Below are 27808 nucleotides of genomic sequence, written 5' to 3' on the forward strand. Positions count from 1 at the left end.
TGACACAACCCACTTACGTCACCGATGTGTGGACGCGGAAGTGACGTGTAACTTGACCTGTTAAGATAATTTTATTTGAAATAGCTTTTGATTCGATTAAATATGACCTTTCTACACTGTACATTCAACAAATGGCTATTTTCAGTTCTTTACAACCTATACAATATTATGAAACTACTGTGGGTAATAACTTGTAACAGTGCAAATCATGTCCAACCGATATTTAATTGAATACACTACAAAGGCTAGATATTTAATGTTCAAACTGATAAACTTTATTGTTTTTAGCAAATAATCATTAACTTAGAATTTTATGGCTGCAACACGTTCCAAAAAAGTTGGGACAGGCGGCAAAAAAGACTGCTCATCAAACACCTGTTTGGAACATCCCACAGGTGAAGAGGCTAATTGAGAACAGGTGGGTGGCATGATTGGGTATAAAAGGAGCTTCCCTGAATTGCTCAGTGATTCACAAGCAAAGATGGGGCGAGGTTCACCTCTTTGTGAACAAGTGCGTGAGAAAAAAGTCGAACAGTTTAAGGACAGTGTTCCTCAACGTACAATGGCAAGGAATTTAGGAATTTCATCATCTACATTCCATAATATCATCAAAAGTTTCAGAGAATCTGGAGAAATCACTGCATGTAAGTGCCAAGGCCGAAAACTAACACTGAATTCCCGTGACCTTCGATCCCTCAGGCGGCACTGCATCATAAACCGACCTCAATGTGTAAAGTAAAGGATATCACCACATGGGCTCAGGAACACTTCAGAAAACCAATGTCAGTAAAGACAGTTCACCGCTACACCCGTAAGTATAACTTGAAACTCTACTAAGCAAAGCAAAAGGCATTTATCAACAACATCCACACAAGAAAGCCACACACTTGTCTATATAAGAGCTTACAGCTCACAGTGCATGCAGAGCAAATAAGAATCATGAGGTCAAAGAAACTGCCTGAAGAGCTCAGAGACAGAATTGTGGCAAGGCACAGATCTGGCCAAGGTTACAAAAAAATTCTGCTGCACTCAAGCTTCCTAAGAGCACAGTGGCCTCCATAATCTTGAAATGGAAGACATTTGGGACGATCAGAACCCTTCCTAGAGCTGGCCGTTTGGCCAAACTGAGCAATTGGGGGAGAAGAGCCTTGGTGAGAGAGGTAAAGAAGAACCCATAGATCACTGTGGCTGAGCTCCAGCGATGCAGTCGGGAGATGGGAGAAAGTTCTAGAAAGTCAACCATCACTGCAGCCCTCCACCAGTCGGGGCTTTATGGCAGAGTGGCCCGACGGAAGTCTCTCCTCAGTGCAAGACACATGAAAACCCGCATGGAGTTTGCTAAAAAAAAAAAAAACACCTGAAGGACTCCAAGAAATAAGATTCTCTGGTCTGATGAGACCACGATAGAAATTGTTGGCCTAAATTATAAATGGGATGTGTGGAGAAAACCAGGCACTCCTCATCATCTGTCCAATACAGTCCCAACAGTGAAGCATGGCGGTGGCAGCATCATATGCTGTGAGTGTGTTTTTCAGCTGCTGGGACAGGGAGACTGGTTGCAATTGAAGAAAAGATGAATGCGGCCAATTACAGGTATATCCTGGACAAAAACCTTCACCAGAAGGCTCAGAACCTCATACTGGGCCGAAGGTTCACCTTCAAAAAAGACAATGAACCTAAGCACACAGCTAAAATACCGAAGGAGTGGCTTCAGAACCGTGTCTGTGTTTGAATGGCCCAGCCAGAGCCCTGACTTAAACCCAATTGAGCATCTCTGGAAAGACCTGAAAATGGCTGCCCAACAACGTTCACCATCCAACCTGACAGAACTGGAGAGGATCTGCAAGGCAGATGATCCCCAAATCCAGGCGTGAAAAACGTGTTGCATCTTCTTCTTTTCCTTTCGGCTTGTCCCTTTCGGGGTCGCCACAGCACGTCATCCTTTTCCATGTAAGCCTATCCCCTGCATCCTCCTCTCGAACACCAACTGCTCTCATGTCTTCCCTCGCGACATCCATCAACCTTCTGCTTGGTCTTCCTCTAGCTCTCTTGCCTGGCAGCTTCATCCTCATCATCCTTCTACCAATATACTCACTATTTCTCCTTTGGATGTGTCCAAACCATCAAAGTCTGCTCTCTCTAACTTTGTCTCCAAAAAAATCGAACCTTGGCTGTCCCTCTGATGAGTTAATTTCTAATTTTACCCAAGCTGGTCACACCGAGAGCGAACCTCAACATCTTAATTTCCGCCACCTTCAGCGCCACTGTCTCTAATCCGTACATTATGGCTGGCCTCACCACTGTTTTATAAACTTTGCCCTTCATCCTAGCAGAGATTCTTCTGTCACATAACACACCTGACACCTTCCTCCACCCGTTCCAACCTGCTTGGATCCGTTTCTTCACTTCCTGACCACACTCACCATTGCTCTGGACGGTTGACCCCAACTTAAAGTCCTCCACCCTTGCGATCTCTTCTCCCTGTAGCCTCACTCTTCCCCCACCCCTCCTCTCATTCATATATTCTCATTCGTATATTCTGTCTTACTTCGGCTAATCTTCATTCCTCTGCTTTCCAGTGCATGCCTCCATCTTTCTAACTGTTCCTCCACCTGCTCCCTGCTTTCACTGCAGATCACTGAAAAACTCCCTGCTTTCACTGCAGATCACTGAAAAACTTGTTGCATGATTCCCAAAAAGACTCATATTAGCTCAAAAGGGTGCTTCTACTAAATACTGAGCAATGGGGTCTGAATACTTATGGGTGTGTGATATTTAAGTTTTTCTTTTTTAAGAAATCTGCAAAAATTGTGTCAATGTGGGGCGCTGTGTGTACATTGTCGAAAAAATGAACAAATGATTTTAGCAAATGGCTGCAATATAAAAAAAAGTTTTAAAATTTTAAGGGGGTCTGAATACTTTCAGTACCCACTGTATACCGATGATGAAAATTACAGGCCTCTCTCATCTTTTTAAGTGGGAGAACTTGCACAATTGGTGGTACTGTAAATTAAGTTTTTTTAGGGATGCATGCAGCTGCAATATTTAAGCACCTCTTTCACCAATTTCCTACTGTGTGTACATGAAGTCTAAAACATTCCATTCATTGTTGAACAATTTGTATTAGTGAAAGCTTTCATGATTACTTGTTTAATTTCAAGTGGCAGCAACAGGGTTTTACATTTCATTTTATCAGCTCAGGAAAATGGTGTACAGATAAAACCTAAATTTAATGTTTTATTTGCATGTTTATCAAGCTATTTCAAACTCAGCTTGCGAAGCCAGTATTTGACATTTGTGCATTCTTGTATATGTAGTTCAGCAGATGATTCAGTGTTGGCGCTCCCTTTGAACTGTCAAATAAGATCAACTTTCTACTCAGTCTAGTGTGAAGAGAGTTCAACTGCCTTAAATTTATAAAAAGAACAAAAGCATTGCAATTGTAAACCATCACCAGTCCCTTTCACAAGGCTGTCTGTATGGTATACCCAAATGATTAAAAACGGCGCTTTCTGTGGGTGTAGGTAGTGGAGTGCCAGCATAAACCTTGGCACTACCTTGACGCACCACACTTTGGTTAAGCGAATGCTCTGACAAGCTCATGTTCTTTGTCTTTGCCAGGGCCCTCATGGAGCGGTTGAAGTGTGCAGAGCCAGTAAAATACATGAGAGCACAGGAAAACTCATTGTAGGGCACTACAATGACATCCAGCCTGCGATGACGGCGGTCTGGTCCTGGCAAGCGGCATACGCCCATGTATTTCTTCTGCTTTCCATTCTCCTCATGGCTCACTAGGTCATCTGTTAAAAAGCCTTGAGGAAATAATAAAGAATAGGAAACAAATCAAATAATATGGTTGAAAAAAACTGTCTACTTAATTGTAAATGCCTTATAAATTGCATTAATATCTTCCCACACAGTATTGTGTTAGTGCATTAAGAAGACATTATGATCCCGACTGTTACATTAATACTGTAAATGTGACCTATCTTACCAGTGTCATGGAGGCTCTGGAGCACGTTGCTGAATACACCTTTGTGGGACTTTCCATCAGGCTGTGATATCAGCACATCGACGTCTCCACATGTGCTCTTTCCTCTGCGGTACGAGCCACATGCCATTACCACCAGGCCGGGATCAATTTCTTGGGCTGCATGCCTCACCTGCCACATAGCAAGAAGGAAATACCTTAAACATAATCAAACCTGGACCTGTGTGATCGTTATGGACAAAAAGATCTGTCCATTGCAGGGACTGAAAATGGTAGAAATGTGGAGTTAGTCTCCCGTTATAATAGTTTGCTCTTATGGAAAAACCTTCTATATGATTTTGGAGTGCATGTGGAATTCTTGTCCATTCTTAAGATTATGAATCACTGGCTCCCAACTTGCTTTAGTTCATAAAAAGATGTTTGATGGGGCAGATGTCAGGGCCCTCAAGTTCCTGTACAACAAAGCAACCATGCCTTAATTCGATTTGTGCACTTTGACCTTCCCGAAACTATTCCACAAAGTTGGAAGCATGTCATTTTCTCAGTAGCATGAAGAATGAAGAGTAAATGGCAACAGTCTAGCCTGAAGTTTGTCCCAATTATTTTATCCATATAATAATAATAAAATAATAATAAAAATGTTCAATGTCTCCCTAAATTGCTTAAAAGAGGGTTTTCAATGTGGTGCATACTAAATGATGGGAGTTTAGAATGTTGAATCATCACAAACAGTATTCCATTAGCGTGTTCCAGGGAGTGTACATGCTTTAGTCATAGCTCACATGCACTTTCTATTAGATCTGGAAGGAAAAATCACTACATACAATGCATCATTACAAGGAATTAAGTCACGCAATATTCAGTGCCCTGGAGGGGAAAGGTATCTGGCTTATTTCAGATGCAGGTATTAAGAGGTTGTTTACTTTTGGGGTACTCCTCTGTGTTGCCTGCTTTCCTCATCAAGAAATTAGAAACTGGCCACGTAATTTCAATTTTGCGTCCATTTTTTTGGGTGGGGGGGGGATTCAGAGTGGGAAGCGTACCATATGTTGTCAGAGATAAATGAAGATAGATGTATTTACCACTTTCTCAATGGCTGCAGCTTCTTCCCTTGGCATTCTATCTAGAAAGTCATTGTAGTGCTTGAGTCCTATTTTCTGAGTGTTGCTCAAGTGGGCTTTTGTGCGAATGTCCTCCAAAGTGCGGAATCCCTGACGAATAAGAAAATATTGAAAATCCATGACAACATTGATTCCTCTAAAACTATTACAATTCTGGAACTACTATAAAAGAAATTCTCAATCTAGAGATTGGCCTGGCTGAAGGGGTACAATGGCTTTGTTTTTATTTCAAGTTTGTTACTTGGTTATGCTTCTATGACTGAAATGGATTATCTTCTTCATACTTAGATTATAGTCATTTAATTATGTTGAAGCTGCATAAAGAATGAAGGATGGAGAGTGGATGTTTCACCTGTTGGTACCAAAGCTGTGCTGTTTTTGTTCCTGCGCCCCAAATGTTAGTGAAAAGCTCCAATATTGGCACAGCCTCTCCAATGTGATCTAGCTTGCGCAGATGACCACTTTCCATGATTTCATCAATTTTGTCTGCCATGCGTTTACCAATTCCTGGGATGACACATGCCTCCTGAAACAAAGGAAAGAGAAAATGAAAGGATCCTTGCATCTTGTGAATGGAGGAAACAATACACGATACATTATACATTGTATAACAATAAATAAATGAATACTAATTATCACAACTCTAAAAAAAATATACATACATGACAGTTGTGCTATTACATCAAATTCTGCCAGTTTTAATAAGTATAGTGACAGAACGTTATACATATACAGTACATTACACGTGTATGTGTCTGTAATTGCACATAAGGACAAATCTTATATTTCAAATTCAGTTACATATCAATGCAATAAAACATTGTCTTTCTTGAGCTTGATTCCTGGAAATGTTATCCGCTCCACTGTGACTGTGTCTACAGCTACGATACATTTATACAGTATCTATTTCATCTCCATAAGCTTACCTGATACGATGTGACCGCCTTGTGATACCTCTTTAATGCATTGACAGCCTTGGAGTAGCTCAAAGCCCTCCACTTGTCTCCCTGGTGTGTATAAGCCTTAGCCAGTTGTTCTAATTTGTCGGTGATGTGCTTGTTGAAGTTATTACTTTTGGACTGAGAAGACTGGGCGCAGACCCACTTCCCTGAGACCACCATATGAGTGGTAGTGTCTCGACCAGGATCAAGGCTGGACCCAGGGGCATCTTCTTTGCGGCATTGACCTGTGATGAGGGCTTCCAGGTGACTCTGACAGACTCCATCTTCTTCTCCTTGCATATCTTCTTTGTCGGATACACTCTGAAATACAGTAGATTGCATGGTTTTGATAAGGACCTGTTCTTTCTGCCAATGACCACATTACCACTACTTGGAAAATGGTGTAATTGATAAGTTACTTGCAAGACCTTTCTTTAAATGTACCAGACACTGACCAAATGTAATGTCTCCCCTTGCTTGCTTTGATCACACGCTGGGCTTAGCATTTCAGCAGCGGATTTGTCAGTCAGCAAGTCTTTTTCTAGTTGAGTTTCAGAATCCCTAAAATGAGAAAATATATCAAAAGACTGACAATAACAGGACAAAGATGACGTCTACTGTTAGTCAAAAGGGTCTCCTCCTTAATGCAGAGAAGACGACACTAGTAACAATAGAATTTGTGTCTCTATATTAAGTATAATATAGACTACAACCATAATAAGATACAAATGCATGGAAACCTGCATTTACTGAGATTTAACCACAGCAGACAAAGCAATGATAGGCATTACCTCTTCGGTAAAAGACTGTAGCTTGATTCATCCAAGAGTTGTTTCTCACTGATACACGAGCTTAACCAACTGCATTTCACTAGACGGACTCCAGAAGGCATTGCATCTACCTTGATGAGACGCAGAGCCCTGTCACACTCCATATTGTCATCGACGACAACATGAGTGACACTAGCACACAGAGACCTCTCTGTCTGGCCTCCATTCCGTTGAATTTGTCTTTGGAATATTTGACATCTTGCATTTCCTATTCCAGCAGGCAGGATGTACACTGAGGTACCATTAAAGGTATTTCCTAAGAAAAGGGAGATACAAAGAACACAATGAAATGTGGTACATGAGCTGCCATAAATCCAAAACAAAAAATACCAACCTGTGACATCATATTCAGCAGATTTCTTCTTTAAAGGAGGGGAATCCTTTCCTTGAACTCGGGCCCTTTTAACTTTGGGGAAAGCTTTCCAAATCCCATGAGATGGTTCCATCTTCAGGCTGGCAAATGAACGTGATTTACAAGTATAGACATGGTCATACATACAATGTAAAGCTTTCAGAGTTAACATAGTTAAGGTTGTCTTTTATTGGCCAAATATGGTGTTTTTAGTATTAGGTAGTCATCAGAACTATTCTAAAACTAGGAATGTAGCACACAATTAAAAAAAAAAACTGACAAAATTGACCAGACACATTATGCTTCTTGTATACCAAATTAAATTCATGTCACACACAATCTGAACAAATGTATAGGCAATTATTAGTTTTTCCACACAAAACTCATTCATCCATACCCTATATGCACCTTGCTTCTTACACTTTTTTTTTTTTTTTTTTTTTTTTTGCTGGTTTACATAACAATGTTCAACAATGTCTTACCAAGTTTAAGATTAAACTTCCGCCGCAAATTGACAAAGCAAATAAGTAAGATATGTGTCTTAATACGTTTGTCCACAATCTCTCAACAATGTGCTGGTAGTAAACAAGAAGCATTTAACACATTATGCTCTTTTATTATGATAACAATTCCACAGCCGTCTCTACAATGATATACATAATCACAGGGCTAAAGAATCCACCGTGAACGCAATGAACTTCAAATATAACACATATGAACGAGAGTATGTTAGCAGTATGCAGCACCTCGGCTGTTTAAACAAAACTGATTTAAAAATGCACGCCTACCTTGACATTATACAACGGCTAACTTTAGCTTGCGCTGACGTTGCAGGCAAAATGTACTTATTCAGATTGATCAGAAAACGTGGCAGTGTATTTATTCATTCCGACAACCAATGTACAATTAAGATGCATAGTAAGCATTTCAAAACCGATTACTAATATGTTTACTTACCCCCTTCCTGCACAAGGAACCTTTCGGATATGAAAAAAAAATTAAAAAAAATAAAAATAGACCAGCAAGCACTTCCGGTTTATTTGTTTTAAATCATTGATTTGTTTTTTACTCCTCGTTTTTTTCTTTGAACTAAAATAATCAACGACGCATTCTGACTATATGCTTTTTTGCAATGTTTTCTACATTTTTAAGTGTTTCAGTTTGTTATTCGAATGATATTTGCATAGCGATCCTGCCCTTTAGTTAAAATATTTGCTTTGTGTCAAAAGATGCATTAAGTACCTATCAGAAAATATGCAGACGAAACGACATAATTTTTACGATTATTATTGGATTTTAATACGGCCGGCAGCCCGGGACGCATTTTGATAATGTCAGATGACATGCGCAAACCCTGTGAAACCAAACACAACTTTCTACAGGACATGTGTAAATGTATGATATTTAAAAATATATATAAGTTTATACTTGTATTTATTTATAAATTCAGCTCCAAATGTATTTTCATTTGCAGTGAGTTACTGTGGTTACGGTTTGATTCCGGAAGTTTCTCTGCACAACACAAACATGGCTGTGCAAAGCTGGATCGACAATCTAAAATCGGCGAAGAAAACCTCTTTGATTCACGATGGTGAGTTTTGTTGAATTTTTTTTGGTGTCGACCGTTGACGAGATCTACAATATTGTATTTTGACTTTGTTTGGACGCGAGCGGGGTACTCAAATGGTCAGACCACAAACCGTGCTTGCAAGTCACACAATTTCGTAAAGAGAATGCACGATTAAATAAAAATACAGAAACCACCTTATTCACCATCAATGGTTACACGCCACTAAGCAGTACTCGTTAAATCTGAGTGTGCAGCCATTTGTTGGATGTTTTGTTTTTCTCCACTTTGGCATGATGCTTCAGAGTTTTTACTTTAGAACATAATAGTAGCAACGACTTGAAAATTACTTAGCTCATACGATTTAAAGAAGTGTTTTAAAGGCCAAAGCCTGGCTGTGACTGACACAGGACTTCTTGGATGGCTGCAAAATGAGTTTTAAAAGCCATTGTTATATGTTGGCAGCATGGTGGACCATTATTATATGAAGGCAGGATGGTGGAGTAGTACTAGGTTAGCACATCAGCTTCATAGTGCTGAGGTTCACACACGTCTTCCAGTGTGGAGTTTGCATGTTCCCCTCATGCTTGTGTGGGTTCTCTTCAGCCAGGCTACTCTGGCTTCCTCACACATTCCAGTTATGTGCATGTTTAGTTCAGTGGGGACCAAGTTGGCCATAGGTGTGATTGTTTGTTTATATGTACCCTGTGACTGGCTGGTGACCAGTCCAGGGGGGGCTTTTGCTAAATGTCATCTGGGATTGACTCCGGCTCACCTGCTACCCTAATCCCTAATAGCAAATTGATGGCTGTTATACTGTATGAGTTGATTGGCTAGGGTGTGAATGTTATCATGGGTAACGAGGACTGAGATGACTATGCCAATTTGTGTCCTAATTTTCACATTTTTCCATTCCAAAACATAAGGGAAAAGGAAGATCCACTACCTCTTTGCAGATGGAAAAGAAATGGCAGAAGAGTATGATTTAAGAACAGATGAACTTGTTGGTAAGCAATGCACAGCATACGTCCTCCACTAGCCATGATTCCCCCTCCGCCTATGAGATTATGTATTTTGGGCATTTGTACATTTGGGGCTTTGCAGTACGAAAGTGGCGTCTCAAAAGCACACTTGGAGCGCTGGGTCAATGGCAGGTTGAAGTTGGGGAGCCGCTTGTTGGTCCTGTCACCTCTTCGGATGCTGAGATGCTAAAAGAGAACTGCTCCAATGTATGTTTGCACTCTACGGTCTTGACTCCAACATATTGGGTTACAGTTGGACTGTATATCTTTGACACTGGCTGAGAGAGATGTCCTTTTTATTTCTACAGCCTGTATTTACGCGTAAAGATACAAAGAGCAGTTTTCAGTGGAGAATCCGGAACCTTCCCCACCCCAAAGATGTCTATAATGTTTCAGCCCAGCCACCTGAAAGATGTATTGTCATAAAAACTTCAAACAAAAAGTAACTACGTTTGAATACACTCTTGACACTCCCACTCCTTGTAACCCGAGTATTATTCCTATAGATGGCACTGTTTGCTCTACATTAGTTTATACCAGTGTTTACCCAACCTTTATTGAGCCAAAGCACATATTTTACATTAAAAAAAAACCTCATAAGATACTGCCAAACAAAAATGTCACTAAAAGTGGATAAACAGGTTAAATATGTACTTTATGCCATCTAGTGGAAGAGCATTTAATTGTTCTGCCTGTCACTATATGTCGCCGGCATTGATGGTTGAACAAAGATACATTATTTATGGTGCCTTTTTTTTCTTTTTTCGGACCAAATAAGTGAAATAATCGTAATGAATTCTCGGGGCACACCTGATAATTTCTCACAGCACACTAATGGTTGGGAATCACTGTTCTCAAGACTAAAGCTATCCTCTGTGCATTACCAGGTATTACAAGAAATTTGGTATTCCTGATCTGGATCGCAGTCAACTTCCACTGGACAACTCCGCTTTAAGCTTCACTCATGCAAACAACACTTTGATAGTCACTGTAAGTGTACAGCAAAAATGTTGACGCATCCATACCTTACTTAATATGTCGTAATATTGCCCAACATCCTTTTCTGTGGCATAAACGGACAGTCTTCCCAGACATTCTTATGATTAAGACCTGACTCATACCACCCTCATACTTTTTCATAACAAGTCGCACTTCTGTATCATGCATATCCTGTGCGGATCATAAGGAAGCTGGAGCCCATTGAAGCTGATAGGGTGAGAGGCAGGGGACACCTCGGACTGATCACTACCCTGTCACAGGGCTGATCCATAGAGAGAGACAACCATTGACATTCACATCGATTAGACTGTTCATCATACATACGGTGCATGTTAGCGTGTATTGACATACACCGTGGGATGTTTTTTCATGTAGCTCTAAATGCAGTTGCAGTTTAGATCTTTTCCATCTGGATTCGAAATTGATGCTGCATTTCTCTTTATCCTTGCCCCACAGCAAGTGTTCCCAAACTTTTATGCTCAAGGGTCGCATTTTATTTTTAAACTGGACAGCTCGGGCAGGTCATTTGAAGATGACGTAAAACAAACACACACACACAAATGCGGATGTAAAATATGTAAAATAAATTATTTTAACAATAAAATGAGAATTAATTCCTTTGTTTTGAATGTAATATAATGAATTAGTTGGCTATTTTTATGTTTTAATTAATTTCAGTTATGTAATAGAAAATCTAAATTTGCATGTCAATGTTTTTTTCAAATTTTTTCCATTTACAGTGAATAAATTATTCAGTTATTTATTGAGATAGATGAATACAAAATAAATACAAGTAAATACATTAAATTAATCAATCTTTAAAAAATGGCTAAATTAATGCAACTGACAAAATTGTTAAAATTAAAAAAGGACATTTATTTTATTATATCTCATTATACATTTGGGGCAGCAGCAAAATGAATGCAACAAATATTACAGGACTCTTAATAATGTAAATGCTCCATAGGACACCCGTCCTAGAACATAAGTGGAATTGATTAGTTTTAATTGAATTGTAGTGCTGTGGTGATGCATCTTTATTCATTCTTCTCCACCCAATTACACACTGTTGTCTTTTAATTGGTCTCTTGTGCGTGTATACTATCGTTTGGAATAAAAAGAATAAATCCTATAGCCTGTTTAGACTATGTTTTGAAGTTACAATGTTATCTTTGTTTAATGAAGGCGTGCAAGTTGAAACAGTAAAACCTTATTGAACGCTAATGAAGTTTTCCTCTCATCTCTTTGCCATCTCTTTGTACAGTACAAGAAACCCAAAGAGATTTTAAATCTTGAGCAGGAGCTGATGAAGGAGCTGAAGAAGCTAAAGGGGACGAGTGAAGGGGACACTGACTGCAAAACTCAGTGAATTCTGAAGGACAGAGAGAATGGCAAAAACTGGTCATATGTGAGCTCAATGTTTAAATGTATTGAATACATGTTTGATTAGACTCTCCTGACATGTTGTTCGTAGATATTTCATCTGATAAATACTTTCTTTCTCTTGTTCTTCACCTGTACAATTAACTCATTCACTGCCAGCCTTCCCAGTTAACATGGATATTTAACTTCTAAAGCCATCAATGGCAGTGAATGTGTTAAAATAAAAAAACACTGACGAGCCTTTATAAAATGTTTCTCTCATTCAAAAATTTCAAATCTGTTTCCAAAGTTTAGATCAGAACACTATCTTAATATGACTTCATGTTACATGAAGTCGTGCCTCCCTCTCAAACCCAGTGCACTGTGGTCTTGATGGGAGTCACAGAACCTACCCACCCTCCTTTCATTGATGTCCTTGTAAAGCACTCAAAACACACAATAACCCATCCCTGTTCATTCCAGGGTCACTGTTATGAGGACGTCCCGTTTGTGTAAACTGAATACTTGCATGTTCCTTGCGTATCGTGGGCTACCCTGAAAGCCATTTGTGAAGTTTTGGCGATCGAGCTAGCTAGTATATGTACTGTTTTAACTGTTTCCATGCAACCCTAGAGGTTTCATGAGACTTTAGTCTTGTGGTCAACATTATTGACAAAAATGTGGGTTAAGTACAAAACAATACACAAGACTTTGTTCCAAATTGATATAATATTGTTGTCCACATGGCACAAATATTTTGTCAACATTTTCTGTGCGTGAAGTTGTCCCAAGCAATTAGTATGATATCAAATGACAAGTCATGGCCTTTAATTTGTAGAATACACAATTTTTCGGGTTATCCAAACAACCTTTTTGATGTTGTTTATCCATCCCATCTGCCAGAATTTGGTAATAGTTTACCCATCCCCACATCTGCTTTGAAAGTAGAGCAGAGCATTACATTATTGTCATACTAATGTTTCGTGCACGGCAAATTATCTCCATGTTTTTGCAATGCTTGTGTTGTGGAAGGACTTGGTACATGCTGCTCACTTTCATGCCGACGGCGTGGGGTCAATTCCCACAGGAAGGGCAGCCTGTGTAAAAACTGTACCAAAGAAATCATGCGAATGACTCACTGTGTTGACCGCTGTTGGGGACGGGCCGTAAGTCACAACAACAAGTGTTGTAGAAGGACTGGCCTTTGTTTAGTTTTTTAAAGTATGTACTTTTTTTAAATGCAAGAATCCGGGATTACAAAAAAAACCTTCAAAACAAAAAGATGTGTTTGAAAATGTTTTTTTAATACGTAAATCTATTATGTTCCAACCCAAAACCCCTTGAAACGATGGCATATGATTAATGTTTTCAGCGGAGCATGTTGGCCATATTTCTGGAGTAACTTTTTGCAAGACTCGCCAATGTTTTCGACTTCGTCACTGCACGGACCTCAGGCAGGCACAGTGACAAAAAAAACAACATCCAGTTATGAACCCAATGTCGTGCTTTATTGTGTCTGAGAAAGTTCTCAAATGTTGTAAAAACTGAGAATACTTTTGAGTTTTGGCTTCCAAAGGGAAAATAATATTTTAATATACAATGTTTCTATTGCGGATTATTTCCAAAAACAATTCAACCCATTGGCCTCTCTGACAATGGTGTTTATTGTGCAACAGTAATCTAGCAATAACCGTCCTTCTCTATTGTTTTGCAATTTTTTTTGCATGATATGTTGTTGTTGACTGTCGCTTAACAGAAATGCATGCTCATTTAATCTGATTCTGTTCGCGTTGTGAAGATCACGCAGCCGTCGTCAATTCTCTCGAAAACTTGAAGACATTACTGACTTCAAAGCGCATACTGCTCTTAAACAGCAGCAAACTAACTGAGCATCCAGCTCATGTATTGCGAATGAAGCCAGGTCCTTGTGTTCAGGGTCTTCTTCCTCCCCTGTCGTTAGGCCTCTGAAGGTCATGCTCAACTGCTTCTGGGAAGAGGATTCCTTTTTCTGCCTCCCTTTCACTCCCAAATGCCTCTTCCCAGCCATTCCCCCTCTTTCAGTCCATGCCACATTTCGCCACACAGGCCCTGGTGTTTTTTCTTCACCCAGCCTTCCCTCCAACCCCTCCCTGTGTGACTGGCTTCTTTTTGATAACTGACCCCTCCTCGTGTTATTATTCGAACCCACTATTGTATAACATGCCCTTTTATATGAGCTTTCACAAAGGCCCATTTGATCAGAGGGTTATGGTGTGCGATCGTGAGAAATGCAACTACATGGTGGTAACCTTTGTTTGGCCCAAAATGGTGGGCTGACCTCAACGCTTTTAGTGCGTAGCTCCAGCCATTCAGGCCCAAGTCTCACTTGCTGAGCACATTCAACTGTGTGGCCTGTCACAGATATTGCCCCTCAGTTATCTGGGTCTCCAACTTGAAGGGGGGAACAACAGTTTTGGGGAACCAAACATTTATTTGATTCCAAAACAATCAAAAGAGAAAAGCCAAGATGCTTTTGAATGGATTCTTTAGTGGTTTTAATATACACTCTACAATAAATATCCATTTGATGTAATTTACATTTTTTACAGTAAAAATATATTCATATATGTTGAAAAATTGTCCAAAATGACCTCAAGGAAATTAGAATGTCAACTGACACATATCAATATAAACAGAGATAGCTGCCATGTCTAGCTTCATTGTACATGAAACATTCTTTGCCACTGAACTTCTAACCAAGCAGTCTGTTCCCATGAATTTAATGAGAAAAATCATTATCTAATGCCTTCTCACTAAATTGGGAATAATTATCATATTAGACAGTCAATATGTACACAAAATCCAGAGCAAAGAATGACAAAAGGAGTCCACCGAATGAGAGATAAAGTGGCATTTGACTGTGAAAGGTGAATAGTTTTTGTTTTTTTTCCCCTCTCGTAGTGGTTTGTCCGTGATGATTTGTCCATGTTGTCGGCCCTCAGCGGCCCACTGAGCGCTGCTGATGGGAATGTTTAGTCCGCTTGCTTAAAGGAAGAACAGAGAGTGGAAGAACATCAAATGGTCTTCTCTCACTCAGCAAGTGCCCCCTAGGTAGCCGCTTCATGAAGTGGGCCTCTCTCTGGTGCTGCTTGGTCTTTGAGGCCTTCCTTGGACGGCCCTTGCGTGTGAAAGCCATGTACCAGCCCTCGTATTTGGCATTCTGGAGCGCTGTGTAGTTATTTTCCAGAACAATCTCCGTAAAGATGCAATCTTTGCCTCTTCCCTTCTTCTGGAAAGAAAGGAGAGAAGTAGCATGATGCAGATGCATTTTGACTCTCAGAAAGTCGAAATATTTATTCCATCATACAATAGAAATACTTAGGTTAAAGCTATAAAAGCCTTTAGGTTGTCATAGTACAGTGTTCCCCCACTATTCACGTTGTAAAGGGACTCAGTCCTGCCGTAAATTGGTCAAATCCGCAAGCAATTGATGCCCCTCCAAAATGTTTATTATTGCCTATGGAAGACACAAGATGGCGGCAAAGCACTACCTTTGTCTTAATGACCCGCCTCAACTCACGACAACATAGTTCCTGCTACTTTTATCTTAATGAAGCTCCTCAGCGCATGTCAACATAGTTCCTTGGAACCAATATGCAACAAGATAGCAGCAAAGCACTACTTTTGTCAAAATTATGAGCCTTAACTCGCTTCAATGTCTAGAGGTTCTTTGGCACCAAAATGCCACAAGATGGCGGCAAAGCATTACTTTTATATCAGCAAGTCGTGAATCACGAATGTGTGGGGTAACACGATATATACTTACTGTGCATTCACGGCAGATCTCATAGTCTGTGTTTTCTTTCGCCCCCTCGTATATACTTTAAACTTGATACAGAATAGTGATTGAAATTTACAATTCATGAATTTGTCTCTTAATTCTTTTAATGCTGTTTTTGGAGTCAGTCTGTCTAAAGCCCTGTTCCTGTCAGATAGTTTGTCATTCAAACAGCTTCGTGGACATGGCTGCAATATGCATATTTTTTTCATCTGCCAATTGGGCAGTTATACTTCAGCCTTGTGAAATCTGCCTGGAAATAAGTGCTGGGCAAACTTTTCCAGACGTGTTCCAAATTATGATGCAAAAAAAAACAAGTTGTAAAGAAGTCTGTCAATACATACAAGTGACTGTACATCAATATAGGAGCCACTCTTCAATACAACTCTCATCCAGCCACACCAGGAGAGTTTCCCTTTATACCAATTTGTAGTTTACCATCAATGGTATTTTTGCATCTTGGGAAGATGCACTGTCTTGCATTACAATTATTTTAAGGTATAATTCTTTTTATACCATGGTAGGAAATAATCAGTCTGAAACTAACTAACTCAAGCATACCATCTGACTCCCCGTTATTCCCGCCCAAAACATCGCTGTGTCACTTATATGTTGATGTCACAGCCTTGTTGGGACAAGGCGGCCATCCACCAACTATCCACATCTCTATCCATCTTTAACCATTAAAAGTTGCGCTACATTAATATGTGACTAAAACTGTTTGAAAATAGACTTTATGTATTCCTGAGGCCACTGCAAAGGTTTCTCCTTTTCACCATTGGTTAGGTGTGGCCGAAATACAGTTTAATGCGTGACTGCAAGTTTTTGGAAGATCCTACATTGAGACTTTCTTGAGTCTCCAGCGATACCAACAGCTTTAAATACCTGGTTGCTGCTCATCAGTGGCTTTTTAACAGTTGCTCTCTTAAAACGAGGCGTTTGCCTTACAGACACTTTGTTTGTAAGCCTTTATCGGAACAAAACCATTTGCTCTCTGAGTCGGACAAATGCTTTTAACAGTACAAAGATATTCTTGAATTGTCCAGGGTTTTAATTTTTTTGGTCAAGCCAATGGACTATTCCACACTTCAGCAGCAGAAAGATCCTTCTTTTCCCTCAATATGCATAAAAACTGTGACTTGCTTGCTTACTTATTGTTTTTGCAACGTAAATCCTATATGCATCATAATTAGGAACACTATATAACAGCTACTGCGATTGGGTGGCAACCATCACAGGGTGTACCCCGCCTCTTGCCCGGATATAGCTGGGATAGGCTCAAGCATGCCCGCGACCTTAGTGAGGATAAGCGGAACGGAAGATGAATGAATGAATATATAAGCTATATTCTTATAAACTGTTTTTTTTTTTTTTTTTTTTATTTATCTGAACACAGCTGGTTATGTGTGTAATTACATGTGTATGTATATCCTCTGCATGATGATATTTGGTAAAATGTCCTATAAAAATGATCAATGCAGACAAAAAAAATAATTGTGTTTGTTTTCAGGACTGCAGACAGTCAAATTATTCATTCAGAAACAACTTGCAAACAGTTTATTATTATTGGTTAGTAGTTTAGTTTTGACTGGGACTATTTGCTGTTGGACCTTGTAAGCTTCAAGTTCGATATTTCTGACTTCTGAACAATGTCAAATGTAGCATTATTTCATTTGTGAAATTTGATAACAAAAGTTTGTGTGACTTGTGGGATTGCAGTTGTTAGAGAAAAAATGGGTTTTTAAAAAAGCACATCAGACCGTAAGAGAACAATACTGGCATGTTCCGGATCTATAGCCTCCATAAGTGGTTTGTGCCATGCCATTTTTGTCATTTAAAGACTCACTGTGCCGCTCACCTTCCCAATCAGCTTCCCTCGCTTATTCATGCATATGTAGTATCCGCTCTTCACCCCTCTGATCCGCACACGACTCCCAAAAGAGTCCGTCTCCACCTCGAGCTTAGCTGCACAGGCAAACACAAAGCAAGTAATGAGAAGATGTGGTGCAAGCAATTATACAAGACGTTACAGTGACACCAATGACCTCTGTCTTCTTTTTTCTGAATGAACAAAATGAACACTGGAGGATGGGATGTGTCATCATTAAAGGACATTCACTGAGATTTGAAAACACCCTGTCCAAATGGGTCAAAATTGCAAAGATGACATACACTCCCTCTTTCCTTTATAATCCAGGAGACAAAAAAGGTGTTCTAAAAAGGCTGGGATGATGTAGCAAGTTCAGTAAATGCTGTGCTGTGATGCACTTTCAATAACGGGGGAAGCAAAGTGCCACTGGCGGATTTGGGCCACTTACAAGACTGACACCCACTTAGTAGGTGTGTGTGAGAACGCGGGTGTGGGTAGAGAAATCCAGAAGACAAAGGATTACACAAAACAAGGAAGTGAATACGCTGACCTCACTTCTGTTTTTTTTTTAATGGAGTTCTGTATTAAAGCAATGCAAGTTATCTATATAATGAGCCTCCAAAAAGTAGACATTGACGAGATGGACAGTGGCTGTGTGGTGAAAAGACAACGTATCCCACTCCGAGTCAGGACCTTTGCAAAGTACAGTATTCCTTTCCACGATAGTCTACCAGAGGTCCTTCAAAGTACAGTAGACCACCAGCACACAAAATAACTCGCAAAAGATGTTGATGCTTAACTTCCTCTGCGTCTGTTGCAATCGCTCAATGGTTCTCCTATGTCGAACGTTGTTCTCGAAGCAGCCAAAACCGACAGTAATGAAACTGCTGCGTTTTACCACATTACAGTTTGCGCATTGTTGGATTTCAACCACCACATTTTTGAGATGCTGTTTTATTGGTGGATTCACTTTTAAAACCCCTGCAAGACTTCACACCATCTTTTGAAGTAAATAGGCTCCGAAAGGTCTGACATCATCAAACATATAGTTAATAAAGCAGTTCATCACAAAGCTCAATTTTTGCATGTATAGCTTATTCAAATATGTGCAATTCCACATATAAATGACAGGCCACGGTACACCTGACATATAGGGTGTCAAACCTTTGTCGAGGACCACGGCTATGGTTTCTCTCAGAGGGCTGTAAAAAAAACCAAAATAATAAAAAAAAAAACAACCTTATAAATTATGTCATATATAATTTACACGTACACAATTGCCCAACACATTTCAAATCAAGAGTCACGGAAAATTGTGGCAAGCAAATAGATTGTTAAATTAATGTTAAGAAAAGGGATTCTGTGAAAAGGTGCTTGTAATATCTCTTCAAATTGAAGGAAAATTGCAATTTCTGTCCAGACTTTCTTCCGACATGAAAAGAACAAATCCATTTAGCAAGAAACGTCGAGACACTTTGACCTCACCCATCTTAATAAGTATATAAAGTTAATAATGTTCGGTTTGACTAACTTTGTATAGGCCTATAGCTAACGTTGTGGACACTCCTACTGTATGCTGCATTTGAATGCATTGGAATGAATTCCCCGTTCTCCGGCCGTGTAGACGTGCCGTTATTTGTGTCTCGGTGTTAAGGTAGCCGCTCTTTGTGTGTGCCGCTGTCGTACCGTGCGCCGCTCCGTCGTCTCCGTTGGCGTTGATCCTCTTGTTGGACAGCACCTGGACGTGCTTCCCGCTGGTCCGGCTGTACAGTTGGTAGGTTCGAGTCAACCGGCGGCTCATGCGGTCCGACAGCCGACTCTGCTCGGTGACGTGGTGCTTGAAATTCGGAGGAGACTGCACTGTGTTCTGCAGGACAACAGCAAGCACGCGCGTTGGTTTTAGTTCGTCACATTTCAGCAAGTGTGGAGAAAGACCATTGTGAAGGATTGCAAACGTTTTATTCTTCTCAATTACGATGATGACTTATTATGTATTTGACAATGCGTTTGCGTCTCTTTTCAGGATTCATTCTGGGACTCTCGGGGATGACATTCCCCCTGCTCGTTATTTTCCTTTACCAGCAGTGATCTTTCACCCCCTTCTTGACTCCCCCCGCCCTCAATACAGCCAGCCACATATGTTTTAACAATCACCTGTCAAAGTGGGATCTTGCCACTTTTCAAGATGTTTGAATTGTTGCCAATTGCCAGAGCCCCCCTAATAAAACGTTTTCATTATTACTGCAGCGCACTGCAGATGTACGGACGTCCAATGTCGTGCCCACATAGCTCCCCGTTTAATTGTTCTGAATTAATCGTACTATTTGAGTTCATATCAAGAGGTCATACTGAGGTGAAAATGTGTTACCTGTGCGTAAAAGCAAACTGCTGTGAACTGGAGTAATCTGTTGGAGGGAAAAGAATGAAAGTGAATTAGCTGGCCAACCTAACATTCGTAAAAATTCGAGTGTATTGTACGTGTATTATTTCAATGTATACTTACAGATAACCTAACCTCGATGCTCTCAGCCTCATCTTGTAGTAATTGAAAAATTGATTCATGAATACTCCGCTGATTCGCTGCTGGAAGGTTCCAAAAATGAAGTTCCCCCTGCTTCGGAATCAGCTCAGTTTTAAGCGCCACTTGTTTGGTGGGAATGAAGTGGTCCAAAACCCCTCAGAGTCCTTTGCAGGTGAAGGTCCGCAACTCCATTCCATTCAAATCCGTCCAAATGTTTTCAAGGTGACAATCCAAAATGAAAGTCCGGGATGAGCGTTGGCGTTCACGTGACACCGGTGCGAAATCTTGTTTAAAAAGTGATCCAAAAAGGATCTGAATTAAATTGCAACCCCCATCAATTTGTTGTGACGGTTCTGTTGCGTGAGCGTTGACGCGCAGAGCTTTACGAACCAGAAACGCGTGCAGTAAAGATTACAAGAAGCCAAATCCGCATGATCGCCAAACAAGTTCTCTGTATGCCATGTCTCCTTGTATGTAGTATACGTTCAGATAAGAAAAGTCCAGTGTCACTCTCCTCTCGCGCGTGTATCATCTCCAGCAGCAGCAGCAGCAGCAGCAGCAGCAGCAGCATCTGCCTCCGTGCAACATTTAAATAGCTAAACTTGCGGGAAAGTCAACATCATCGGCGAGAGCAGGCGGGGCCTTCAAGCTGGAGCACATTTGAAACCGAATACTTGTTTAAAATCTTGACATGCACCTATTTGCCCTCAACTGGGAGTGACATGCAGGTGAGAAGGAAAGCATTTGTTTTAATGTCTTAACATGGCAACCACATGGCATGTATCATTGGTGCCCCTTTCCAAGAACACAAACCACATTAACCCATATGTCAATGACAATCGAGTGTATCTTCATCCATGTCAAAATCACATTGCAATTGTTTTTCTATTAGCACAAATGTCCACATGGAAAACCTTCCTGGCATGTACTTAAGAACATCTCCAGTTACATTAACATATTCCCTGGCTGCAGGTTAGAGGTGCTTTGCCTGTCCCACAGGGCAGACCTCAATGTACTTTTTCATCTTGCATATGTAAGTAATATGTATTCCATGTGAACACATGACACAAAATGGTTTTCACATGACATATAGCTGCATGGATACAAATGAGCTCTCTCGCAATGATTCCCTGCAGCTCACCACAATTCTGCTTTGATTTTCAGAAGTTTGTGCAGGGCCTGCTGTGCTTTTCGTGTCGTCTTTGTGTCTCGGCTCTGTTGGAAGATTTTGGGATTTAATTGTGTGAATTTCCACGTAACATTTAAACAAGTTCTGAATTAAGACAGGATTTCCCACAATTATGTATATATTTTGGAGCTAATTCTGCAGAACCTTATCACCAACAATACTTCTCTGTTCATGGATTAAATATATTTCTTGATCAACTTTATAGCAAACTATGTACTGTAAGCGAAAAATATATATTGTGGATAATCATGACAGGAAACGTCGAGCGAATAGAATGATCTAAAGACACTGTCCATATCCAGTGTTGGGAAGATTCTTTTGGACATATACAGGGTGATAGAAAAGTAACTCCCTATTTTAAAATACTCATAATTAATTCATATGTTGTAATATTTTTTTTTTTTTTTTTTTGTGTGTGTATGTTCCATGTTCCTTTTTTCTGCGGGGATGGTTAAAGGAGCAAGTCCATTCTACCAAACCAACGACTTTGGAAGAACTTGAAGGGCAAATACGAGAAGTTATGTCTTCCATCACACAAGAGCTCCTTGTGAAATCAGTTAATGCGGTTCCCAGGCGGCTTGAGAAACTGGTGGCTAATGCTGGCGCCCATATCGAATTTTAAGTAAAACTCCATGCAATACACTTTCTTCTCATGTTCATTTCTTGTAAAAAATTATACTTCGAAATAAATTACAAGTACTTCAAAATAGAAAGTTACTTTTCAATCACCCTGTAGTTGGTTACAATTAGAAGTTACTCTGTTGAAATTTCAAATAGCTTCTCAAAGTAAAATAAGTAATTACCTTTGAGTACATTTTGATTACTTGTCTTATATTTGAATGAATGCATCAACAGGACCCTCGGTTCTCTACTCAAGTGGATTAAAACCATAGATCACATTTGGCAAATTACCCATATAGTTGTTCTTTACACAAAAAATAAATTGATAACAAAACACGATGAAATGTAAAAACATAATCAAATGTTTTTTTTGTTTTGCATTATATGTTTACAGCATGACATATGTGCAGAATTTAGACAATATTGCTTCATTTGACAACACAGATAAAGTGAACGTTCCATAAAAAAAGTCCAACATTATAAAAATGAAACTGTTCAAAAATCAATGTTCTTTTGTGTGTTCAAAAGTGTAACTAGCCTTTTCAAAATCTCTGACAAACTAATAGACTGCACCACAAGGTGGCGCTTAGAGGTCATTTTTGGAAAAATATGTCACGTTTAAGACTACAGCAGAATGGCAAATGAGCAGAGAGAGAGCCAATCACAAGCCTCGGGTTTAAAAGGAGGAAATGATATGAAAATAATCTGATCTTCTGCAACTATATTTCAAATATAACTAAAATCGTAACTATGGGAATTTTCAAAACCAACTGCAATTTAACTACACATTTCCCCCAGTAATGTAATGGATTAGAATTTCATAAATTTTGTGACTAAATTATGTAATCTAGTTACATGTAATTAGTTCATTGCTAACATGGTCCACCTCACACCTTCATTTAAATCTATCTTTATCTGAAGTCTTCATATTCAGTTTGAATGGGCAAATCTATATCAAAGGTTTTGTTTAAATTGGATTGCTGGCCAAATAAGTCATAGCACATTGTATGACCCCTGCTTTTGCTTCATAAATGCAGCCCCATGTTTCACACACACAGCAGCTGTGTAAGAGTTAAATCTAAAATATATATTATAATGTGAGTTGAAGCTGTCATATAGTCATAAATCAGTCACTCTAACCAACGCAGGGATTTAGGGGGTGAAAACGGACCGGCCTCATTAGTTCCAGTGGGACGCTGGAACAATGGACTTTGACACCTGGAACAATTCAGCACCTTGTTCAGCTTTGTGCTGACCCCCCTCAAGCAATCCACATGTTTGGTAACTCATCATAACATCAAGTTACGTTATGTACCAGTACTTTCAAGAATTTGCGTGTCAAGTCCTCTTGTAAAAATATTTGACTTTTCCATACAAAAATTTGAAATCAATGAAGCTTAAAAATGTCCCCCTTGAATATGCCAGCATGTTTTGTCTTTATTTTTGATTTACTACTTAAGTGACCATAAAGACATTACGTTTCTAGAAAAATAGAGACTTATCAAAATGTTGAGATTGCTTGATCTGTTTTTTTGTCTCACACAATTGCTGTATATCAGAATCAGAATCAGAATCAGAATCATCTTTATTTGCCAAGTATGTCCAAAACACACAAGGAATTTGTCTCCGGTAGTTGGAGCGGACTATATGGTTGAAATATATGTATTTCAACCATTTTGTTTTGGCATAAGTGTCTATAAATCTGACGAGTGCAGTTTGTTTCTGTTTCACCTTTTTAACTTCGACAAGCTGATAAAATAAAATGAATTAATAATTTCAAAAATACAATAACATTTGCAATTCATTAGGAAATTACATGTACATACAAAGATGCTGATTATTACATCAAAGCATATCATTGCAACTCCCTGATACCATGCAAGTGTGGCCCCTTGGGACTTGGGACTTGTGAGCAGAGACGTCATCGTGCAATGACATCTTTGTCATACCTATGCAGCATCATTGTAGTTGTCCATGAGCTCAACTGTGATGTTCAAAATTGGGTAACTGATTCACGTGTCAAAGCCTTATATACGGTGGCCTGGAAGTGCAAAACATTATAACAAATTGTGCAAACACTTTTACGTTTCAGAAAAGAAATGAACAAAAGCCGAAACACTTTTACATTTCAGAAAACACATTAACAGAAGTAGAAACACTTACAAAATATGAAACAAATTACAATTTTGAAAACCCGCAAAGGGAACGTCCCATTTCAGAGACATTCTTAATCTCGTTACATCTACGTAGCCTACCTTTCCTGCGATGCAGGAGCGAATCATGCTGAAGCGGGGCGGGTCTTTCCGAGAAAGGGCGTGGGATTTCTAAGAATGACTGTGAAATAGGATGTTCCTTTCCGGGTTTTCTCAATTGTCATTGGTTTCGACTTTTGTTCATTTGTTTTCTGAAATGTAAAAGTGTTTTGGTTTTTGACAGTTGACAATTAGCAGTTGACAACTTCTTTTGTATGTGTATGATAGTTTTGAACATTCAAATGTTTCTCAACCCCAGATCATATTATTTCTGTTTCCTTTATTGTCTGTGGTATAATTGCTTGGGATGTCGAATGGTGTCCCAAACAGGTTAAATTCCATTCACCCTCAAAGATTTCACTCTACTTATTATTGTGGTTGTAGTTTGCCAGAGGTGGAAACAGTACAAAATGTGTCTTCTGAAATAAAAGTATAATTGCTTTGATGTAGGTTTTTAAAAATCTACACAAGTAAAAGGTAACAAATGTAAAATATACTCAGAGTAAAAGTTACTTTTTAATGGGGATGGGGGTGTCTGTGACTACTGAAAAAAAAGGTCAAATTAGGTGGTTTTGATGAAGCTACAAAAATGAAAGTGTGATACAGTAATGCAATAAAACATGTTGACACCATCAGACTGTACTGTCAGATAACATACAGTACATACAGTATGTACAACATATCAAACCATATCAAACTAGAATGGCACTTAGTAGAAACATGCAAACTGCAATAGTATATTCACTACTCAATATGCAATAGTATATTCACTACCCAGTAATGGACTGGAATATAACTAGCCAAGTACTATACTTTAAACAAAATCTAGTTAAAGGTAAAACGACAATTTCTAAAGACAACTTCCAAAAGTTCAAGTACATTAAAAAAATAGTCAATTACAATCATTTTTTTCATTGTTTACGTACAACATACTGAGTTGGTATCCTAAGAGTATTTAGCTTAAAAAAAACCTGCATCTCTCAGCATGATGCAATACACTATATAATATTATCCTATAAACCGCAATATTAATGATCATTATTGTATTTATATTACAAAAATGTTCATATATCTCTTGTATTGATCTTTTTAGCGTAGTGCAGGTATACCTAATGAAGTGTCCAGTGAGTGTATAAATATATTTGACATACCAAACTGACTGCTGCCTCCTGGGATTCCCTAAAAACCTTCAGCTTCAAGGCCTTCAAAAACATTGAAACATGTCCAAATTTTGCCACAGATCCCCATTCTTTTCCCATTTTCTCTTGGCCTTCCCAAAGCTGCTTTTCTCATTTGGATCACATCACTAACGAATACCAAGTACTGTATCAGGGAGTGAGGACAAAGACAGAGATCATTGGGAGCCGAGAAAAGGCAGAGAAACATTTTGGCAAAGATGCACAGCAGATATTCTCCCGGGACGACTGACTGAATGTCTGAGACTGCACTTGAGTAGACTACCATTTAGTGAGCGGTATCATTCCCCTCGCTAATGTGAGACATAAAAATACACACTCTTAAACGAGGCCCATGGAAAGGTAGATAAAATAAAACAGTCAGATGGGAGACAGAGGGTGTGGAAATGGCAAAATATGACATGTTGACATGAGTGACACCTAAACCTCAATACTGTGGAAAGCTTGTATCGCCTGTTGTAATTATACACTGATGCTTTGCTACATTGCAAACTGTATAATCAACATGCAACCGCACAACCGCAACTCAGCTTGACCGTGTCTCATAATTACACCACACTTTTCAATACGTTCGTGTACAAGTGACATATTAAATAGGATACTGTAATGAATGCTATTATCTTCAAAAATTTAATGTTTTGTTTTCTTTAGTATATAATTCAAAGAGTTCCTCTTTTACTACAACATACCTAAACATACTGAAATATCACCATCAAATTGAATTTTTTTTTCATGTGGTTTGTGTTGATATTGATTTATTTACTCTCAGAATCTCCTGAAAGCCTTGATGGCCTTTAACTGAGACTATTTATTGTTGGCCCACTGGAAACCACTGCAGAAACCACTGACCCTTAATTTCGGACTCCAAATAATTAAGCAAATTATCTTTTTCAGTTGAGGAGGATGTACCGGTAATTAAATGTAATTTCTTGCACCGAGTCGGTTTAAATTGACTCATTCTTCAGTCTGTTTCTTTTCTAAAGAGCTGTCAGCCTAAAAATTAATTTGGAATAATGACAAGACATCTTGAGATGAATTGAAATCATCAAAAATTTGGTAAAACTCGACTGATCTTTTTCAATCACTCGGAGCAGCTCACTAGGAGATGATTTGGTAACCATCAGGGGGCAAAAGTGGCTGAGCCTGGCCTGAGACAAATTTGAAAGTAAAAAAAAAAAAAAAAAAAAAAAGGAAATCAAATCATTGTTCGTGACACTGAATGACGCTGGAAGCACTCGTGTTTTAACAGAGCTAAAAGCTTGAATTACTTTCTAGCTGGGGAAAAAACAGTGTCTGGGAATGACCCCGTGTGTAGAATTGCTTAAGGGAAGCCAATTTTACCGTAACCCAAAAGTGTTTTCATAACGACTTTGACTCGTAAACTCTCTCCTGAAATCTGTCATAACGTTTACTTTGAGCTCGTCGTCTTTCGCGCAGTCTTTTGCTAAGTTTTACTACAATAGGAAGTATTTCAGCATCAGAATCTTTAAATACAAAACTCGTATCTTAAGCAGAGTTCATTGCCACCTCCCATCTGTTACAAAACAGCTATGAATCTGAATGTCATTGCTTCAACTGTATCTTCAGTGCACTGTCACGAAGCCTCAACAGTAAATTGGTCCACTCATCGAACAATATGGAATTTATCCAAGATTATTGAGAAAAATAGACTACATAGAAGAATAGAAGACTACACACTGGACTGGTCGCCAGTCAATCACGGGGGGATTGTTAATGGGCCATTGAATGAGAATCAATCCCACGCCAGCTACAAGTCAGCTTTGAACCATTAAGTACATTATCAATGGCCCCTGCAATGGCAGTTAAGTACGGTCAAACATTGGTTCATAAAACCTTGCATGGACAGTAAATGAAGGTTTTTACACTATGATGGCTATTGTAAATACAGTATATTCTGATTTCCAACAAATCTGAGGTTTACCAGCATCCCAGAAGGGATTTTGTTCCACCATAGAGGTTCTAATGTACCAATACAGTATAGCAATACCACAGTCATACATTCGAGGTTTGACAAAAATTTTCAGGAAAAATACATCTTAAAAGTCTCACAAAATTTAGGGTTTTAATGGCCGTCACTCATGACGTAATGCAAGTCCTATGCATATTATTCGAGACCTCTGCAAATGATCCAGCTCA

General features: G+C 39.2%; 3 protein-coding genes across 4 annotated transcripts; 1 reads left to right on the forward strand and 2 right to left on the reverse strand.

Moving 5' to 3' along the window:
* Positions 1 to 2942: 2942 nt before the first annotated feature.
* poll (polymerase (DNA directed), lambda) lies at positions 2943 to 8249 on the reverse strand. 2 transcript variants are annotated; one of them, XM_061679602.1, is made up of 9 exons: positions 8193 to 8249; positions 7218 to 7336; positions 6845 to 7139; positions 6509 to 6614; positions 6039 to 6374; positions 5465 to 5638; positions 5074 to 5202; positions 3995 to 4163; positions 2943 to 3812 (listed from the first exon to the last, which is right to left on the reverse strand). In XM_061679602.1, exons 2-9 carry the CDS (start codon positions 7327 to 7329, stop codon positions 3451 to 3453), a joined length of 1683 nt encoding a protein of 560 aa, XP_061535586.1. In that variant the 5' UTR covers positions 7330 to 7336; positions 8193 to 8249; the 3' UTR covers positions 2943 to 3450. The 2 variants fall into 2 exon arrangements, with proteins under 2 accessions (XP_061535586.1, XP_061535587.1); XM_061679603.1 differs by lacking the exons at positions 7218 to 7336; positions 8193 to 8249 and having other exon boundaries at positions 6955 to 7048.
* A 336-nt stretch (positions 8250 to 8585) lies between these two features.
* Positions 8586 to 12475, forward strand: dpcd (deleted in primary ciliary dyskinesia homolog (mouse)). The gene is made up of 7 exons (XM_061680508.1): positions 8586 to 8630; positions 8710 to 8826; positions 9729 to 9809; positions 9907 to 10031; positions 10133 to 10266; positions 10712 to 10814; positions 12088 to 12475. The coding sequence occupies exons 1-7, from the start codon at positions 8621 to 8623 to the stop codon at positions 12190 to 12192; spliced, it is 675 nt and encodes a 224-aa protein (XP_061536492.1). The 5' UTR covers positions 8586 to 8620; the 3' UTR covers positions 12193 to 12475.
* Positions 12476 to 14754: 2279 nt separating this feature from the next.
* Positions 14755 to 20434, reverse strand: fgf8b (fibroblast growth factor 8b). Its single transcript, XM_061680509.1, has 5 exons — positions 20376 to 20434; positions 20241 to 20277; positions 19559 to 19739; positions 17861 to 17967; positions 14755 to 15453 (listed from the first exon to the last, which is right to left on the reverse strand). Exons 1-5 carry the CDS (start codon positions 20432 to 20434, stop codon positions 15163 to 15165), a joined length of 675 nt encoding a protein of 224 aa, XP_061536493.1. The 3' UTR covers positions 14755 to 15162.
* Between the last annotated feature and the right edge of the window lie 7374 nt (positions 20435 to 27808).

Source organism: Phycodurus eques, chromosome 6 (genome assembly GCF_024500275.1).
Source record: "Phycodurus eques isolate BA_2022a chromosome 6, UOR_Pequ_1.1, whole genome shotgun sequence".
Classification (NCBI taxonomy): Eukaryota; Metazoa; Chordata; class Actinopteri; order Syngnathiformes; family Syngnathidae; genus Phycodurus; species Phycodurus eques.